General features: G+C 32.6%; 3 protein-coding genes across 4 annotated transcripts; 2 read left to right on the top strand and 1 right to left on the bottom strand.

Moving 5' to 3' along the window:
• Window positions 1–152: 152 nt before the first annotated feature.
• On the top strand, window positions 153–4,210 carry LOC131950078 (proteoglycan Cow). Its single transcript, XM_059312117.1, has 10 exons — window positions 153–494; window positions 904–946; window positions 1,285–1,384; window positions 1,756–1,945; window positions 2,140–2,188; window positions 2,292–2,450; window positions 2,710–2,916; window positions 3,112–3,162; window positions 3,373–3,519; window positions 3,617–4,210. Exons 1-10 carry the CDS (start codon window positions 237–239, stop codon window positions 3,655–3,657), a joined length of 1,245 nt encoding a protein of 414 aa, XP_059168100.1. The 5' UTR covers window positions 153–236; the 3' UTR covers window positions 3,658–4,210.
• Window positions 4,211–5,539: 1,329 nt separating this feature from the next.
• On the top strand, window positions 5,540–11,777 carry LOC131950079 (sphingosine kinase 2). Of its 2 annotated transcripts, none has more exons than XM_059312118.1 (6): window positions 5,540–6,087; window positions 8,658–8,807; window positions 9,093–9,187; window positions 9,566–9,681; window positions 10,070–10,290; window positions 10,429–11,777. In XM_059312118.1, the coding sequence occupies exons 1-6, from the start codon at window positions 5,571–5,573 to the stop codon at window positions 11,475–11,477; spliced, it is 2,148 nt and encodes a 715-aa protein (XP_059168101.1). In that variant the 5' UTR covers window positions 5,540–5,570; the 3' UTR covers window positions 11,478–11,777. The 2 variants fall into 2 exon arrangements, with proteins under 2 accessions (XP_059168101.1, XP_059168102.1); XM_059312119.1 differs by lacking the exon at window positions 5,540–6,087 and adding an exon at window positions 6,774–7,489 and having other exon boundaries at window positions 10,429–11,776.
• A 1,293-nt stretch (window positions 11,778–13,070) lies between these two features.
• On the bottom strand, window positions 13,071–17,651 carry LOC131950082 (large ribosomal subunit protein eL18). The gene is made up of 7 exons (XM_059312122.1): window positions 17,548–17,651; window positions 17,338–17,424; window positions 16,887–16,994; window positions 16,066–16,164; window positions 15,843–15,966; window positions 15,482–15,551; window positions 13,071–13,214 (listed from the first exon to the last, which is right to left on the bottom strand). Exons 1-7 carry the CDS (start codon window positions 17,548–17,550, stop codon window positions 13,139–13,141), a joined length of 567 nt encoding a protein of 188 aa, XP_059168105.1. The 5' UTR covers window positions 17,551–17,651; the 3' UTR covers window positions 13,071–13,138.
• Between the last annotated feature and the right edge of the window lie 733 nt (window positions 17,652–18,384).

Below are 18,384 nucleotides of genomic sequence, written 5' to 3'. Positions count from 1 at the left end.
ATTAAGATAGGGACATTTTAAAACAATGAACTTTAAAAAGAAATTATATTGATTATAAAATAAAATAAAAACAATATCAGACTAACTTCACAAGAAGAAACCTGCTCTTTTGTTTATTAATGTTATGCTAAAAATAAAGATTAAATATAAAAATCCGGGTTACTGAGATTGGATGAGATTTGTCGGGAGGATTGGTTGAGTTTATATTTTACAGAGAGGGAATAGAAGTTGTAACAATGCGTTTGTACGTGCTAATCTTCGCCGTTGCTATCTGTTTTTTCTGTTTAGCCGAGGCTGGAAAGAAGGAACGGAGACGCAAGAAGATAACGGAGCAGCTCGCACAGCTCGACTTAGAGGAGAATCTAAATAGAGGCAAAAATGATGACGACGAGATAACGAGTACTGACAGCGATGATGAAGCCAAAATGGACATTCACTATGGCCCTCGTTATAAGAAGAAATACAAAAAGAACAAACACGGCAAAAAGGGAAAGGTAAAAATAAATAAATCTATAGGCCCTATACTAGATCTAGATCTATATAGTATATACTATACTAATATCTCTAGATAATTGGATTGAGAATACCAGAACAAGAATGGTATTTCAATTTTTTTAATCATTAGGGCCTATTGACATTATGAATATGGTCTAGTACTAGACCTAGACTAGGCCTAGGGCCTAGGGTTGTAATGTCAATAGTCCTGAAATCTAAATAAATAATTAATAATATTAATAAATATTAAATAAAGCATAAACTATAAAGTGAACTAGATCTAGATCTATGTTATAATTTAATTAATTTGTATCATTTATCTTGGGTAATCTATCCCCTATATTTGCCCTATAACTATAATCTTTACCAAACAAAATTAATGATTATTAATATTAATGGATTTTTCAGTTTGATCACAAGAACCAAATGGCATGGTTGAATGTTAAAACAGGTATTTTCAACAGAATAAACTACACTCTCTAACTCTAGTCTAATGTAATGTTAATTATTTAAAGAGATAGGCCTACTTTCCTATGAAGCCTGAGACAGGGAAGCAACTGTGTTAAGAATAAGAGAGATGGTTTAGGCCTGGGTTAAATTTCAGTAAATCCATCAGTTACACAAATTAAAAGTTTCAGTTTAAAATGTATTTGTTATTCTTCTGTATAAGGCTTAACTAGAGGTTAAACGGTTTTTAAAATATTAAGAATTATATAAATCAACTAAATACACTTAAAAACATTGACCCTTAGAAATAATATTTCAAGTAACATGTTCAATTTATCACAGGTTCTGAGTGTGAAATTGAATGCAAACATAAAGAAGTCTGTATTGTTGGGCCTATTGATTCCAAGCCGATTTGTGTGAACAAAAAAGACTTGAAGAAAAGGTGTGCATCTAAAATTTCAACTTCAACTTTGGTTACCTGATAAAAATTTATATGTGGGTTTTTTTCAACATCTGGGGCATCAAGGGCATGTACAGGGTTTCAGCTTTTTGATTTCACAAGTTACACTAAATACTAATTTTTTTCAGGTTGAAAAAATTTAAAAGCGAAATAAGATATATTTTATATTTCTATTTTAATATTTCATCTATTTGTATACAATTTTTTTTATACCAGAAGTCATAAAATATATTAAAAGAGTTCCCTCTGATTTATAACTTTTAAAATTCTGCTTCAGGGGAAAAAATGTATGAAATTTAAATAATTACCAGCATCTTGAAACACCTTCTGACAAGTTATCAATTCCTTTCTAGTTTGAAGCTCTTCTACCGATTCCAGAAGAAAGAAATGAAAGCCTGGAAGGAGTTTAAGAAAGAAAAATACAACCATGAGGCCAACAACAGATATCCATTTGACATTGAAGAGAATGGGCAGGACCTGAATGTAGACAACAAAAACTTGCAAGTTGTAAAACAGAACAACTCCAACCAATTGAAGGAGGAGGTAAAAAAAACAACAAATAATTTGATAACTAACCTTGGAAATTCCAATTTAATTTATCTCCCCTGTCTTACTGAAGAGCTCTCTTAATTTGTCAAATAACACAAAAAACATTTCTTTTTAATTTTCCAAACTAACAGCCAAAATTTTAATGAGGAAGTTTATCATCTAAATAATAATTGTTAATCTTGTTTTAGTCTCAGGTACAAAAGTATGTTCCATCAAAGTCTGAAGCTGATCCAGAAGGTAATGGTACATATATTTTTATTTTTAAAAAATTTTAAGAAAATTTTCTCTACATTTAAACTACCACTACTTCATCTTTTTTTTATAAATGGTTTTATTGTAGTTTGCACAACTGCCCAGTTTTCCCAAATGAGGACTCGTATGATGGGCTGGTTCCACTTGTTACATGGACAGGACCATGATGCCAGGAAGGCCTCTGGGAAAAGCATCAAGCACTTCTACAAACATTTTTCTGTGAAGAAGGAACTCAGACAATATGATGGTCAGTTTTTCTAAATACTGTTGATGTTCTGAAGGCAATTTTAAACAGTTTTATATGTTCAAGTTTTTGTGTAAAACACTAACTAAATTTAGATAAATTCATAACATTGTCTCTGTTCATGCTGATATTCATATAAGATGATTGCCGGATGTAGAACAAAATGGTAGTACCAAGCCAGATGTTTGCTTTTATTTTGTATAATTGATTAAAAAAAATTTTGTGTTAAAGATTCTGTTATAAATTGATTTTTATCTTTTAGGTTTTAAATGTGAGTGCTTGAAGTCTGCAATCTGGCAATTCCTTCAGATGGACAAGAATGGAGATGATAGTCTAAGTGATACAGAGATGTCTATGTTAGAAGAGAATAGCTTAGAGCCCTGTATGCGTCCATATCTTACATCTTGTGATCAAAATGCAGATCAAAAGCTAAGCAGTGATGAATGGTGTTGCTGCTTTTCAAATGTTGGTATGTATTGTTATAGCTTTTTTTTTAACAAATTAATTATTACTTACATTTTTAATAACTTTTCACAGAATTACATTTCTTGTTGATAGGTATCTTTTTAATGAACAAATGTAATTTTATTGATATTCTAATTAAAATCTATGCATACTAATTGAAACCTATCAAAGTATATTTTTAATTTTTAAAATGCTGCAGTTGCACCATGTTTCAAGAAAGTTGATGACGTCAGGAAATCAGGTGAACCAGGTATGTTCTTAAAATCTATTTTATAACTATATAATATCAAAATTTAAACCCAAATTTTTTCTAGAAGCATGGATTAAGTGGATCAAAAAGCACTGTCTGTAAATATAGAAACAGTTGGTTTGGTTTTTAATTAACAGTTTTAAACAATATCATGTTAAATAAGGCATCAAATTTTATAAAATTGTATATGTGTTCCTTTTTATCTAACAGTAGCCTATATGCCTCGCTGTGACAAAGAAGGATATTATTTGCGAGAGCAGTGTGAGGGTGAAAAAGATAAGGAGTTCAAGTGCTGGTGCGTAGATTACAATGGCAACGAGCTTGGCGGAACACGAACAAATGGCCGTGCACATTGCAGTAAGAACCATTTTTAAACTTCCATCTAAACTTTTGTTTGATAGTTACTTCCTCTAATCTAATGTAAATATCTGACTTATTTCTTTTTCAATTTAAGGTAAAATTGCAATGAATGGCAGCCAGAAAGGGAAGGCCTAATCACTACTAAGGGTAACCATAGAGATCTAATATCCCAAAGATATTATAAACCAGAATTTTATAAATATTTACAAAAGTGTTAAACTACCTGAAACATTGAGCACCAAAAATGTGTTTCTTATTTGAGCAAAATCAAACTGAATACAGTTTTTGTAATGTATATAATTAGTCTTACCTTAAGCTTTTAAAATGAGATTACTTATCTAGTCTTGTTTTAGAGAATCCCTCATTTTTAAGTACATATAATTCTTTTATTTAGACTTTGCCTATTCCTTATTTTTCTATACCTTTACCTGTCTGTTGTTTTGCTTTTACGATGTTAAAACATATTTCCCTGTGCTTTTGTACACATATCTAAGCTTAAATGTATGAAGTCTGCATTTTTTCTATGTTCTAGAACTGCTATTACAAGGATTTTAATCAGCAATATTGTTGTATTTTTAAGAGCTTAAATTTTTTTACCAAATGCATATTACAAGTTATCTGTTTAAAAATAATTAATGCTTGTCAACTATAATCAAAAAGTAAATTGTTTATGTTAAATAAATTTTTTTTTAAATATTTTAAAACTCCTATTTTATTACTAACCTTGTGTTTATTCCCACAATTCCATTTTGTTTTAGTCTACTACCTTGGTTCATTCCATTTTTTTCTCTTCAATCAACCTCATTCCATACACACATCTCTTAAGTGTTAGCAATTAGCTTGAAAATGAATGAGTAAGATTTAGTAGTTATACATTTGGTCAGTCATGTTTTGCATTACAATTTAAAAATAAGATAAATTATTTTATTTGTTTGGAAAGATTTTTCACTTAGAGATGTAATGTAACATGAAGAAATTATATTAATGAATATTAAACCTCAATATTATTTTGTGCATTTGTTCATTTTTAAATATGATATTAAAGATACAAAAATGTATGCATCAAGAGGATAAATCTTTTTAAAATAGTAAATCTTAATGTAAAATTTTTAGAATTTATGGATATTTTTTTAATCCGCTGTGTTAAAGATAATTTATTTACATAAAAAATATACAAAAAGTACAGTTTAAAAAGTTTTTCTTTCATTGCGTTTGCATACCAATTTTTTTTTGTAAAATGATATTTATATTTTCGAAATATCTGCAATCTCAAACAACGAAATAGCATTTTGGTTAATGAAATGATTGTAATGCTATTTTAATTTTTTTGTGAGTGAAAAAAGTTTTATAACTAAGTTATTTAAAAAGCATTATCTGTGTGTTACAATGTCAAAACTTTTTGTATACATAGTATTTTAACTAAATTTGTTTTTACATGTAGATCTATACAATATACTATCGATTAAAAATAAAAGTAGTTCACTATATAAAGTAACCTTGTGTGTTGTCTTGATTTTATGTTCTAATGATGAGCATTTCTGGTCTATTTCCATTATAAGATGACTAGTCTTTCATGACAGAAGTACAGCTGTTTTACTAAATCATATGGAGTTCCTGAATTACTGAATATCTAAATGAAGTGTTTCTCCCAGACCTCAACATGGGGAAGGGGGGACGACGACTTGATAATTTTCATTACCAGGGGGGGGGGGGGGGATGGGCGGGCGGACACTGGTATATGTGTTTTCAAAATTTCATTTTGGCCTCCGAGGGGGGAGGAGGAATAATTGTAAAAATTCGTTTTCTAACATTGCGTTTTACTTTTTTTTATAATGCGAAAGTGTAACGTTACACCATCTGAACCACCCCACCCCCTCCTCATCACACACCGTCACAATATTACCCACTCCCCACTACAAAGACTACAAGTGTGTCGTCATTTATGCCCCTAAGTATATAATGCCAAAGGGGCGTTTATATTAACAGCGAGAAATAACCAAGCAGATCACGTGGCTGATGTTTGGTCACATGACTTGCTTGGCTTCAAAATGGCGTCTATTAGTGATGAGGGTGTAGTCTTGAACGGGGATTTTTTCTTGCTTGCAAAGAAAAAATCACTACATAAAGTTACCCTCACACGTCGTCGTATTTTTTATAGCCCCGATTCGTATAATGGCAGTGTTTATGAAGAAAAATGCATTCAGATCAGCGACATTATAGGTTGTCATATTCTAGATTCGAGAAAAAATGTAACGCTTCCTGGAGTTACATTGCAAAGCTTGTCTGCAAGCAAAATTTCCGCGTATTCCAACGATCAGACAGAAGAATTAAATTTTCCAGGACAACACTTTCAATTCGTTTGTGGCTCTGAAGCGTGTGGCATTGTTATTTTTGCATATCCATTCAAGAAAAAAATGTTTTCTGACAAAAGAACTCGTTGTCGCCAAGTTTTGGCACTAGAAATTTCCTCAGCTGCAACAAACACAGATGAGAAAAGAAAAGAGGCAGAAAAGTGGAAAAACATGATTAATTTCCTAGCAAGGGATTTACCTTTAACACTAGATGGTATATAATATATAATCTAGATTCTACACTTTTGATTTGTTTGTAGAAATAGATCTAGCTAGATCTACCAGTCTACTCGTGACTATCTAATCCATCGTAATGACTTAATAACTTAATCTTATCTTAAATTTTTCATAATATTTAAAAAAAAATTAGATCTATTCTTCTTTCTAGTTAGGCCTGTACGTTATTTTTAAGTTAAACCTACCAGTAAACGTTTACTGATTTAATATTATTAATTTAAAATTACCTTCACATCATTTTTTTGTGATTAACAAAGTCACTTTGTATTGTAAGGGGTTGACCATGCCCATAAATCATGTCAGGCAGCTTAAACTGATTTTTTTCTTGCTTTCTTTTTAGATCTAATCAGAATCCCTTTTCTAAATTAATAATTTAAATTATTCTGCACACAAAGGAACAGTGAATAATATGTATCTACTACTTTAATGAATTACTTAATATTATAATAAAATGCAGATGTTCAAACTTTAAACAGATATTGAATTAGGAAACTTTTTGAATATAAGTACATTTAATAATAAAAAAATTAATTGGCCAAAATGTCATTCATTTTAATTTAAAGCTAGTTGTGATTGAGCAATTATTTTAAATATTAATCAACATTTATTTGAAGATACAACATTACAAATTTGTAACCACCCCTTCCCAATCTTGCATTTGATCAAGTTTAAATTTTTATTTATTGCACATTTTTTCTAATTTCTTATAACAAATACAATTTTAATAATTTTAAAATGTCACTATAACTGATAGGCTATCTGATGCTACTTGAAAAAACTATCCAATTGTATTGTAGAGCTGTATTTTGCAATGCAAGTCTCTACAGCATAATTTACATAACTTTTTTTATACACAAAGTGTGACAAAGTAGATTTTTATTTTAAAAAGTATCAATGCAGACCTATGTATAAAATACAGATAAAGTAGCCTTTTTAATAAAAGGAAACATTTAAATTTTAATTTAAAAAAAAAAACAGCCAGTTGCATTCAGTTGTTTACATGTATATTATTGAACCAGCACATGAAGGCCTGAAGGATTTTTTTTTATTATGTTAATGCTAACCAAGCGTTACTCAACCTGCTTGCTTTCATTCAGTTATTTAAATTTCATTTTTCTGATTTAAAAATGTTAAAATTAGTGTGTTAAACTGTAGAAGTAGTTGACAATTTTTTTAAATAAATTAAATCCCTTAACTTTATTTTTCAGTTAATATTTAGAAAGTAACATAAACAATTAGATACATATTTAATCACAGTTTGCACTTAATAAATCCTTAAAAGTAACTTATCTTTCAGGGCATATCGTTGTGGATTTCAGTCTTGAAACATTTGCGCATACATAATTACAGTCAGAAAATGATGAATGTTCTCACTCAAGGTGGGAAGACTGACATGAAAACATATAAACTGCATGTTGTCTTCTATAACAAAGTCTCTTACGGCAAATATTTTAGGACTTTTTTTATGTTACTATTTGTAAAAATAGCTATATTTTAATCAGATAAAATTATTAGTCTAGCTTTTCCATGTCTATTTGTTGTTTTGGACTTAATCTCTTGCCGTAAGCAACGCATTAAAAAGAATCTTGTGCATGTGTTACTCCTATGAAACCTGCCCTGTTGTATTCCATTTCGTTTAGTTAAATTATGCAAAATTTAAATTTCAATAGGATAATAATAATCATTTATAACAAAGTAGAGTATGTAATGCATTTTATATAGATGCTGTGTAATTCAAACCTCTCTTGTAAAAGTACTATGGTAGCTCTACAATCATAAAATTAAAAAAATACTTTTTATAGATGCATGCAAATCTAATCCGTAATAACTTTTTCATTTTTAAGCCATTCACTGTGATTAATCATCATTAACAATACACATTATTATTTTATCACTTGGTATATATGTATACAGCATGGTTTGGCAAAAGTCAGTTGTTCCCATCTTTGTTTTAAAGAGTTAACATGTCCGCTAAACAACATCCCTCACAGTGCTGGAGTAAAAAAAAATTAGCCAGAATTGCAATTTTGCATTCCCAATTTATTTAAACTGAAATGATTGAGTGAAACTAGTAAAAGAAATTAAAGAAAATGTAGTTTATGGTGACAATATTTGCATGTTAGTGTTCCCACTATCAGGATATTACCCAGTGTTTTCCTCAACCCACACTAATCAAGCATTACAACAATTAAAACACAAGTTAATGCAAGAAGGTTAATGTGTAATACAAACCCACTAAGCTTATAATTTGCTATTTTGTTTTTACCTTAGACCTACATCTTCATTATTTAAAAAAAAAAATAAACCATTCATTGTGTCTTTTAAATTTCAAAACAGAAATTGTTTTAAATTTACTTTACATTTTATTATACAGTGTGTATGAATGCATTTTATTTTCTCCATAAATATATCTGCTTCATTGTTTACACTGCTTTTTCATCCCTAGTTAAGTTTCAAATTAGAGCTGACCATATTTCATTTTATGTATATTTTGTCAGTGCAACAAAAAGCTTTATTAAACTAACAAATGTTATTGTTTATGAAAAGACATTCCAAACAGTGTGCCCCCACCCAGAGGAAAGCTTCTCTTTCTCATCAACCCCCACAGTGGGCCTGGCAAGGCTCACATCATCTTTAAAACAGAGATTGTGCCAATGCTCTTTGAGGCAGACATTCCATACAAGGCTTTCATTACAGGTACATAAAAGCAGGTTTCGAAATATTTTTTTCATAAAATTGAAGGAACGTGAGCTTTATTGTAATGGAAGTAGATCTATATATAGTTATCAATTGAATGCTGCTGATGATCATAACATTTTTAAAAAAATGAGAAGTATGAAAAAACAATTTAAACAGCATTAGAACTATGTAGTATTTATCCATTGTTTCGGTATTTTAAAAAGCAATAATTTTTAAGCTGTTTTAAATTTGTAAAAAAAAGTAACAGATTAAGCAAAAAAAATATTTTGTTCATGTTAACAGACCATGCAGGCCATGCCAGTGAGTTGATAAAAGAAATAAATTTGTCAGAGTGGTATGGAGTAGTGATTGTTTCAGGAGATGGGCTAATATATGAGGTCTGAACTTTTCACTCTTTTGTCTTTCGAAATGATGTATTTTAAGAATAATAGCTGATATTTGAGATTTAAACTTCTCATTATAATATTGATTTGTCTCAGATGATATATTGTTACAGTACCAACTAATATCTGAAGGCTTAAACTCCATCTTTTTATGTCTCTTATATTTCTACAATATGGACTACATGCCTCTCATAGTTTTACAATATACTAGGCTAAAGAGTTAGTAGTAGTCATCTTAGTAGTAGTCTTCTCACATTGAAGTAAATGTAAAGGGCATAGTAGTACTAGCCAGACATACACTTTGTATGCAGAGGTTAATTGTTTATTAGAAATGTCATTAAAATATTTTTGATCCTTTTTAACATTCCTCAGACTATAAATGGAATAATGCAGCGAGATGACTGGGCATCTGCCATTAAGATTCCAGTGGGCTGTCTGCCTGGTGGATCAGGCAATGCTCTGTGTTGTGCCATTAACTATGCAGCAGGGTAATACAGTTTACAAGAGATATTTATTCAGTAAAACCTGCTTAAACTGGAGCACTATGAATTGGATATCTTGAATTGAACAAAATAAATTTCAGAAGTTAGATCTGTTTATGAATGTATAAAAATAATCTTTTATGAGATCAGTGTAAAAAGGAAGGATTGCATTCTATTTAATTTAGATGTCTTTCTGCACTATTATAATAGTATAGGAAAATAGTAGTGAGGATGGAGCAGAAAAGTTTTCTTGTATAAAAATTTTTCTATTCCAACTACTCTTCAAAATAAATAGCCTGGTGTAGAGTCACAGATGCCTTATCAGTAATTCTATACTTACATAAATAAAGATTACATTGTGTCGAACTTTGAATGTTTTTTTTTCTGTTTGCAGGGAACCGTTGGATGCATCAATGGTTCTTCATTCCACCTTTGTCTTAACCAAACACAAAGTCATTCCAATGGACCTTGTTGCTGTACACATTCCCAATCAGACCATCTTTTCTTTCCTATCAGTGACATGGGGTATCATGGCTGACATAGACTATGAGAGTGAAAAGTATAGAAAACTAGGGGAAGCCCGCTTTACAATAGGAGCTATTAATAGAATTTTTAGTAAGTATTTTATAAAAATATACTCTATACATTTTAATGTAAAAATGTTCATATATGCTGATAGATTTTAGAAAATGAAAATATCTGGACAAAAAAAGATGGTAGTTTATTTGAATTGATGTTTTTTTTTTATTTTAGGCCTTCGCACATACAGAGGTCGTGTTTCATTTTTACCAGTTGCAGAATACAATCCAAAAGAAACAGGCAACTCAAAGAAAGTGCTAACAAAAATCCGCAGGTTCTCCCTTAGGAGTCGCAGTAATAGTAAAAGCACAAATGACTCGACAGAAAGTGTAGCCAAACAGCGCTGCTACAGTATGGACCACAGTGCCTATGGCGAGCGCCAGATGTATTTAGGCGATGCCAAACTGGACAGGGGGGATCATAAAGAAATTTCTGGAAGTTCTGTGGATGAGAGTATGGTAACTGAGGATGTATTCGACAAGACCAGTTTGAATAAGGAAGAAATGGACATTGGTGCTGATATGTCTGAGCAAGGAAATAATGTAACAAATTATAATAATAAAAACGATACTGAATCCACCAATTCAGATGCTGACCAGTTAAATAAAGATAAAATTGTTTCTATGGTGGAATCATTAAATGGTGCCTTGGAACCAAAAGGGGATAAAAACATTAATCAGCAAACAACACAACAGAAAGAAAAAACTGAGAATGCAACAACTCTTAACTCTAGCTCAGTAGAAAGTGGTCACATGACCATCCTATCTGAAAAACAAGAAATAGTAGTTGAGGAAGAAAGATACCACTGCAAGAAGTCTGACTACGCGCCATTCCCCACGCCTCTCTTACCACCTTTAGACCAGGATGTACCAGACAACTGGGTGAAGTTTGAGGGAGACTTCATCCTGGCCGCGGCTGTGTATCAGACCCACCTGGGCAGCGACATGCTGGCAGCACCAGATGCACACCTGCAAGATGGGGTCATTCATTTGATGATGGTCCGGGAAGGGATTTCAAAAGCTGGCTTGTTGAAATTGTTTTTGTCTTTCGGTCAAGGCGGCCATGTGCACTCACCTTATGTTGAAAGTGCTAAGGTGCTAGCATTTCGGATAGAGCCCAGCACTACAAGTGGCAACATAATGATTGATGGTGAAAGATTTGATCCAAGCCCAATTCAAGGACAAATTTTGCCTGGTTTAGCCAGAGTAATGGCTATTCAGTAATCCCTACAGAGTTACTTAAGTTGGTACACAAATATTTGATAATAAATTTACAATATTTATATGTAACTTGTAAATGCAGATTTGTTGTTTTACTAGTTAATTTTTGTGTTATTCTCCCCCATTCCATTATACTATACTTTTGCATATGTATGTACATAGTTATACTGCCTTTTGCATGTATGTCTTTACAATGTTAGATATGTAAATTTTTCACTAGCTAATTTAGACTAAAAATGTAGTTTTATATGAAATCACAATGTGAAACATGCACATGTGCCTTTATTTATAAAGATATTTTCCAAGTATTAAATAAAATTTGTAAGAGACAATGTTATTGTTTGTCTAGATGCCTATTCTGCTGATCTCTTCCAAATTTATTGTGGATTATTGTCCTGTTGCTATTTGTATTATAATTTTAGAACTTTTTTTTACATAATCTGATGGCCAATGTCTACAAAGTACTACAAAACAATGCAAATAGCTAGGGCAACTGTAAATGGTATTTTCTTAGCATTTTTTACTATCTAAATTGGTGAGAAACCTGTAGCAGACAACACTAGGCCAGGGGTCGGCAACCTGCGGCTCGCGAGCAAGTAGTAATTATATTATTTTACTTTCAAAACTCATTTTAAAAAATTGTACTGTAAAGAAAAGCAACTTAAACAGGATAAAAGCACATCAGAGAACATTGAGAATACGTGAAGTAGAGCATATACGGAAAACCAGTTGTGCTATGGACAGCCACGTGACGACTGTTCCATGCTTGCCACTGCCTACTTTTTCGAATATCATTAAATGGAGAATGCTATTTTATTCAGAAAGCATTCCTCTACCAGCCAGTATGCATTTGACCTGAGTAATGTATTATTATTTATAGTTATTAGTTTCCTACAGTTGAGCTAGATACTGGAGTTCCAGAAGGGTGAAAGATAAGCCCTGTGAGAACCTAAGAACAGACAGACCCATACAGTAATCAAACCAAAACCAGTCAGTACGAGTTTGCTTAACAGGAGACACCTCCTGGGTGAAAAAAGGTTATTGGCTTCTCAATTGGACGGAGGTAAACGTATAGTTATTTGATTACTAGTTTTATCATACCTGATCCTTATCAAATAGCAAAATATTGAAAAAAAAATTATGCTAGTGGCCCTTTAAAAACTGGGAAATTTTAGAAATTCTAACCTTTGGCTCTTCCGTCTCAAAAGGTTGCAGAACCCTGCACTAGGCTAAGCTAATTAAATGTACATTTTGGAATCACCACCTAGGAAAACTTTACCTAAAAAAAAATCTAGTGTTAAATAAAACTTACCATGACATGGTACCCTTACATTTTTTCTAAAAGCATCTGGGGTTTTTAATGGAAAATAAGTTGTGCTGAGTATAAAGTTGAGTTTAAAAAGAACTAGGAATTCTCTTGCCAAAATAATAATGTAAGTGATAGGATTAACATACACATAAAGATTCCCATTTGGCAGCATGTTCGTTTCAGTGTATCGCTTAGGCTTCATTGAGAGTTGGATCACAATACCCAAGGCAAAAGTATAAAAACCAGCAACAAACTCAACCATACAAATAAAACAAAAAAATTTAAACTGACAGTTCACTTGTTTAATCAAACAACTTATAGTGTACTCCAGGTAAAAGCCAATACTAGGATGAGCTTATGCCTTGTAACCTCTGCTCTTTCTGCGACCTCTAGCACGCTCAAACTTGCGACCCTTGGAACGAACAATGGGACTGTGAAGAAAAATACAAGTATTAAAGCAGAAGTTATTACTTTCTCCTAAGCAATAAAAGTTTATGTCTGCAAGCCATTGCAACAAATATATTATGACCTAAGCTAGCTTACACAAACCTGAAGATTAATTACAGCTAGGTATATCAAAATAGTTACAACTAATCAGGGGTGCCACTCATTTTTTAAGTGAATCCTGAAAATGAATCCCAAAATTTTACCAATCCTGAAACTAAAATTTGAAATTTTTGAAACCCTGAAACTTAATTCCGCGCGGAATTTCAAAATAAAATGGACTGTTATTTCATTATTTTTTGTGACATTTGATTCATATATTATTATGTTCAATTTACATGTCTTTAAAATGGATTTATTTTCTTTGTAACAAGCTTCAAATAAAAATTAATCTTTAAAGGATTGTGCTTACAACAAAATTAGTTTACAATGTTACTCCCATCTCTAGGCCTACCCCATAATGTGCTATTGTAGAACTCCCCCCCCCCCCAGACAGCTTTTATAACATAACTATTTAATTTTTTAGAACTTCCTAGCTTGAGTTAAAGTGTGTAGTCAGCCAACTGTTAAGTAACAAATATTTTGCTAACCTCTATGTCTTGTTATTGAATAATAAGCCCACTATATGCAGACCCCTAATAAGATTGCCACTGTATTAAAATACAGGGTTGACTTACTGTAGCTATTCAAGGCTTTAATTATTAACAGCCACAACAAAAACCTTAAACCCTGTTTTCCCAATCAACACCAATGGGATCATCCATAAATGATGTCACGCTTTTTTGACGATTTTTACCTCCCACCTCACCTCGGTCACATATCGTCACAAAAAGCCAGACCCCGCCCTCTAAAATGACGTCACACCTCACCCTAAACTCCCCCCCCTAAAAATTGCAGTCAAATTTTTCTTAAAATACGATATTTTTCCAAAAATCTTGTCTGACCTCTGTCAACATAGAGTATTTAAATCAATTCCTATTACACTTTATTGAAACAATATTCTAAAACGCGAAATAACGGCTAAAATTAGTTTTCTAACATAGCTTTTCGATAATGCAAAAGTGTGATGTCACACCATCTGAACCCCCCCCCTCATGACAAAATTACGGACCCCCCTCCCCCTATGAGTGTGACGTCATTTATGAACGACCCCAATGCCCCCACCTTTGATATATATGATGATAATTTTAGAAGTAACTACGCTAGTAATACTCATGTCAGAGATGTAGCCGCCCGACTAAGTGAAAAGCTGATTTTTTTTACAAGCGGTTGGGGGGGGGGGGGGGGGGGGGGGGCAGTGATAGCGGCTATTTTCAAGGTTGTTTAAACATTTCAATGACGTTTTACCAAAGTAAAAAAAAAAATTAGATGTAGACCCTGCTAGATCGTGTAACTAAATTATAGCAGGCCTACATAATTTTTTTACTGATATAAAACGATGCAGATCTAATTTTTTTTCTTGAATTAAAAATAACCACGTTAAAATTAAACAGCGGTTGTACTTGTAGAACTGCCTTAACCGAGACTCAGATTGTGTTCACGTGGTCTCGTGACGTAGGTCTTAAGGTCAGCGCGACCTTGAAGAAGCGGGTACGAGGTGGTAAAAAGTGACGGTAAAGTTGAGTGAAAACAGCACAGTTCTGTTTCATACATAAAATAGTCCTCCAAATAGATTTTTTTCTTTTCTTTTTGTAATACCAAATACAAAAAAAAATTTTTTTTTTTTATCGGAGCAAAATCTTTGTTTTTTTTAAAAGACAATCGGCGATACTAGTGAGCTAGATCTAGTAACTGTAGAATTTAGTTGTTTTATTACACAGCCTAGCGGTATCCCATTGATGACATCGCGTAAATAATACGAGTTTTACCCCCAACCCATATCGTCATAAAAAATAGCCAGACAGCCACACCACGAATGACATCAAAAAGTTTCGTCTACAGCCTCACCCATCTGATACAGCTGATTTTTATTTGGTCCTTGGCGCACGCGTGAGATTGTTGCTGACGTCATTTACTATTTATTTTTTTTCGGAAAAGGCTATTAGCGGGAGTGTTGATGATAAAAAACAATTTTTACAATGCCAAAATTTTCAAGCTTAAAACGATCTAAATTTTTTTTTAAACTGCAAACCCGGAAATTTTCAAACTCAAATCTTGCGAATCCGGAAAGGGAAAAAAATATGATTCTCGAATCCGGAAATCCGGGATATCCCGGAAAAGTGGCACCCCTGCAACTAATATAAATACTACTTACGCAGTGTGACTGTGTGGAACACCAGGAGCCAAGCCAAAATGTCTGTATGCCTTACGAGCCTTGCGGGGACCTATTGAAAAAGATAGTACATAATTTTTATAAAGACTGCCTAAAACATATATTTAATCATTCCCCCTGAAGTTGCATGATGTACAGTTCAATTACACACAGTAACAGAGGAGTTAGTACCTGAATAATTCTGCTGTACGCTGCTTTTAATAATTTTTTAATGGCTAATTAAAAAGTCTTTAAAGTGCGCTGAATGGAAAATTAGGTGGCGTTACAGAAAGTAAAATTGTATGACCGGTCTGTAAATGGCCAAATGCCAGTAATACAATGCAAAAAATTTCCCTGGGTTTACCTTGAACGAGGACAGTGTTTTGGCCTTTAGGGGAGCGAAGAGCCAACTGGTCAAAGGTCAAGATTTCCCCTCCAGCCTTGAGGATACGTCCACGAGCACGCTCAGTGATGCGAAGAGCACATACCTGCAAAAAAAAATAAAATAATAAACAAACAAATAAAAATAAACACTTTAAGACAAAAACCGAATTAGCTTAAAAAAAAACCAAAACAACATAAAATACCTTAAGCTTGGGCAAACTGTGAATGCGGATATCATCTGTGATAGCACCAACAACCACAGCGATTTTGTCAGCACGTCCTTCCTTCTTCATCAAGCGGGCCTAAAATACAAGTGATCCATATTTATACAGTACCAATATAATATCCAAGGGTTAAAAGATAAGGTTTAAATTAGTTGCAGCAATAGTTTATCTTTTGAAAAATTGAAGGTCTTATATTAAGAGATTGTGGAACAGTAACAATCATGCACATTTTGGCAAAAGCGGGAAATCTATATTTGTCATCAATAAGGCAACTATATATTATAGCATCTTGCATTGAGATGACAAACTACTGCACTAGAAATTAAGCAGGCTGTTCAGGTTTTAAAGAGAAAGAATTATTCTCACTTTAGGACTAATCGACTAAGTTTTTGGCAAAGAAAGGCAGAAGATTCATTTATTTAGTCTCCCATTCAAATAATGAAAAGATTTAGCGAGATAAGCAGTGGTTTCATTTTTCATAGATTGTATCCTTACAAGGGTTATCCATGCAGAACCCAGAAGCATGACGCTTCAGGGTTGGAGGTAACTTCTGGTTATGTGACCGGGAAACAATACTTTGTTATTTGGAACATTAAGTAAAATGAGGTTAGTATAAAAACATCGAAAAGCCTATAGATAACATGATAAAACAAACAGGTTAGGGTTCTGCTGTTGTAAACACACGCATGCGCAGTACCATCGGAAACATCGCCGCCAAGGCAAGTCGTAGTTTCTCTCCATTGCACAAGTGTGTTATCTTTTTCTGGCTAGAATCGGCCTAAAACGAACTATTGGCTTACCAATTTAGAAATAGACAAGGGAGGTCTATTTGTTCTGCTCATAAACAGCCTCTTCAAAATCACTTTGTTGAAATTAGAGTTAGTACGTCTTGCAAGAAACCTGTAAAGCTGAAATGTTTTAAAAAACAATTAGATCTATGGATAGTCCTAAAAAAAATATTTACAGACAGCAGTACAACATAGCTGAAGTTCATTAATGATCCAATGCAAAACAAGATATGATTAGGATTTGGCAGGGATCCACCACCCCACTTTCAAAAAAAAAAAAAAAAATTAAAAAGGCCTGCAATCGGCTCAATTTCTTAACTTTTTAATATTATAATAATGTTCCCAACTAATCAAAAGTAACATTCAGCGTCACAAATAGTGAATTATTTTCCAAAGGTAGAGGAGCATGTTCAATTTGATTCAAACATTAATAAATAGATCTAAGATTCTACACATTATTTACCTTCACCAGCAAACGTAGATAAATATCCTGGCTTTTGGGTTCAGTCCTACGGACCTTTCTGTCATATTTGTGACAGATATCGATACCCTGAAGATTGAAAATGTAGTAAAAGGCATTATTTAAAATATATCAAGAAATTTAGTAAGAAAAAAATGACTATGAAAGTCGATTGAAATAGATTTTCGACAACAAGATAATGCATAGGCTCACCATTTTGCAAGTTACTTTCTGAAAAGGAAGTACGTCACGTTATTACTTGCTCTTGAAGGGTGGTAACTGTGTTCCTGTGTTCAAAGATCGACTTCCGTCTAAAATAAAAATATGGCCTTGTAAAAAAAAATAAATAAATGAAAAATAAAAATAAAAGAGCGGACCTAAAATTTCAATTCAAAATAGAATCTACTAATTTTTTAAATGTATTCGGTTTATTATGATTAATCCAAATATGTAGTCAAATTAATAAAAAGCGATGGGAAAGATATTTGAAATCCACATTTTATAGGACATGGACAACCCCAAACCCCCTAATCCTAATATAATAGTTATAACTCCTTTTAGATATAGATTCTAGTTCTACTAAAGATTGCATTATCATTTATTTGTAAAATATATTAATGCAAGTACAAATAATCACAATGCATTTTTTTTTCAGAATGCATTCTTAAAAAATTACCTTGCCAAACCAAACGCGCATCAGCACCTGCGATATAATCTAGACCTAAAGAGTTTTTAGCGCAATTTCCATTCTGGAGAATTGCGTTTATTAACCCGTCATTTCTGGATGTATGAATGGATGGATGGATGGATGGATGGATGTGTGTCCGCAGCTTTAAGTCGTATCTCCTCCTCAACGAAGCAATATCGATGACTAGTTCCAAAAGCAATTATGTTAAGCAAGTTACGAGGATGAGCATAGGCCATAAAAATTCCGGGTTTCTTTCATGTATTTCCCGGAAAAGCCAAAAAAACTCGGAAAAATGCAGTTTTTTGCCCATATCTCGACAACCATACCACTTAGCGACTTGAAACATGTACCAATCGATTCCT

Source organism: Physella acuta, unplaced genomic scaffold (assembly GCF_028476545.2).
Source record: "Physella acuta isolate Inbredline_101_S28 unplaced genomic scaffold, ASM2847654v3 ptg000733l, whole genome shotgun sequence".
Lineage (NCBI taxonomy): Eukaryota > Metazoa > Mollusca > Gastropoda > Physidae > Physella > Physella acuta.
The sequence above is the reverse complement of the archived record's forward strand: the minus strand, read 5'-3'. Positions and strand labels throughout refer to the sequence as shown.